At 63.7% G+C, this 1,246-nt stretch overlaps 1 protein-coding gene across 1 annotated transcript; it reads left to right on the top strand.

The window, feature by feature from the left end:
* Nucleotides 1–558: 558 nt before the first annotated feature.
* LOC123254077 (transcription factor SOX-3-like) lies at nt 559–1,242 on the top strand (the record flags this gene model as incomplete). Its single annotated transcript, XM_044683149.1, has 1 exon — nt 559–1,242. A coding segment is annotated over exon 1 (663 nt), but the record flags the coding sequence as incomplete, so codon positions are not given.
* Between the last annotated feature and the right edge of the window lie 4 nt (nt 1,243–1,246).

Below are 1,246 nucleotides of genomic sequence, written 5' to 3'. Positions count from 1 at the left end.
GTGACAAAGAGCACCCCCACCCCACCCCCAGCGAAAGTTTTACAACTGGTCAATTCGTCTTCTCCGGGGCTTGTCGGGATCTGCGCGCTGATTGGCTGCTGCCTCTTCATTTATAGGCAGTCAATCAGCCTCCTCCTAGGGAGAGCCGAGCGGGAGTGAGCCGAAGGAGCGTCCGGGATCCCGGGAGCTCTGGAGGCGACTCAACTTGTGTGTATTTGTGTTTGTGTGTACTCATTTATAGGGAGGCGCCTGTTCCGCATGTGCGTTTGTCTACGCCCGAGAGCCCGGTGCTAGCGGTTGGCAGGCGGTGAGGGGAGCCCCGAGGTGCTGAGAAGTGCGCGGCGAAGAGGTAAACGCGAGGGTCAGCCTGCGGTTGTTGTTGGCGGCGGCGGCGGCGGCGGCAGAGACAGCAGCAGCAGCAGCAGCAGCAGAGGCAGCGGCCGAAAGTTGCCGCAGTTTCTGGGACCTTAGACTCTTCTCCCCCCAACCCCCAACTCCCACTGATCATTTCTTTCTCTTCCATTCCCGCCTCGCGAGGGTCCAGAAAGCAAACTGGCGCACCTCCTCCCAGCCCCTGCCATGTACAGCCTACTGGACAGTGAGATGAAAAGCCCCGTAGTACAAGGGGCTCCGGCGGGAGCGGGCAGCACCGCTACCCCCGGGGGCACCGGCAAGAGCGCTGGGAACGCGGGAGGCGGGGGAGGCGGCGCCGGCAGCGGCGGCGGCGGGAGCGGCGGCGGCAGCAGCAGCGACCAAGACCGAGTAAAGCGCCCCATGAACGCCTTCATGGTGTGGTCTCGGGGTCAGAGGCGCAAGATGGCCCTGGAGAATCCCAAGATGCACAACTCCGAGATCAGCAAGCGGCTGGGCGCCGACTGGAAGCTGCTGACAGACGCCGAGAAGCGGCCCTTCATCGATGAGGCCAAGAGACTCCGCGCCGTGCACATGAAAGAGTACCCAGACTACAAGTACCGGCCCCGTCGGAAGACCAAGACGCTGCTGAAGAAGGATAAGTACTCCCTGCCCAGCAACCTGCTACCTCCCGGGACGGCGGCCGTCAACAGCCCCGTCGGGGTGGGCCAGAGGCTGGACACGTACGCGCACATGAACGGCTGGGCGAACGGGGCGTACTCGCTGATGCCGGAGCAGCTAAGCTACACTCAGCACCCGGGCATGAACAGCCCCCAGCTGCAGCAGATGCACCGCTACGACATGGCCGGCCTGCAGTACAGCCCCATGATGCCGG

The sequence above is a fragment of the Gracilinanus agilis genome, unplaced genomic scaffold (assembly GCF_016433145.1).
Source record: "Gracilinanus agilis isolate LMUSP501 unplaced genomic scaffold, AgileGrace unplaced_scaffold14192, whole genome shotgun sequence".
In the NCBI taxonomy this organism is placed as follows: domain Eukaryota; kingdom Metazoa; phylum Chordata; class Mammalia; order Didelphimorphia; family Didelphidae; genus Gracilinanus; species Gracilinanus agilis.
Note: the sequence above shows the minus strand (reverse complement) of the source record. Positions and strands in the feature narration are given on the sequence as shown.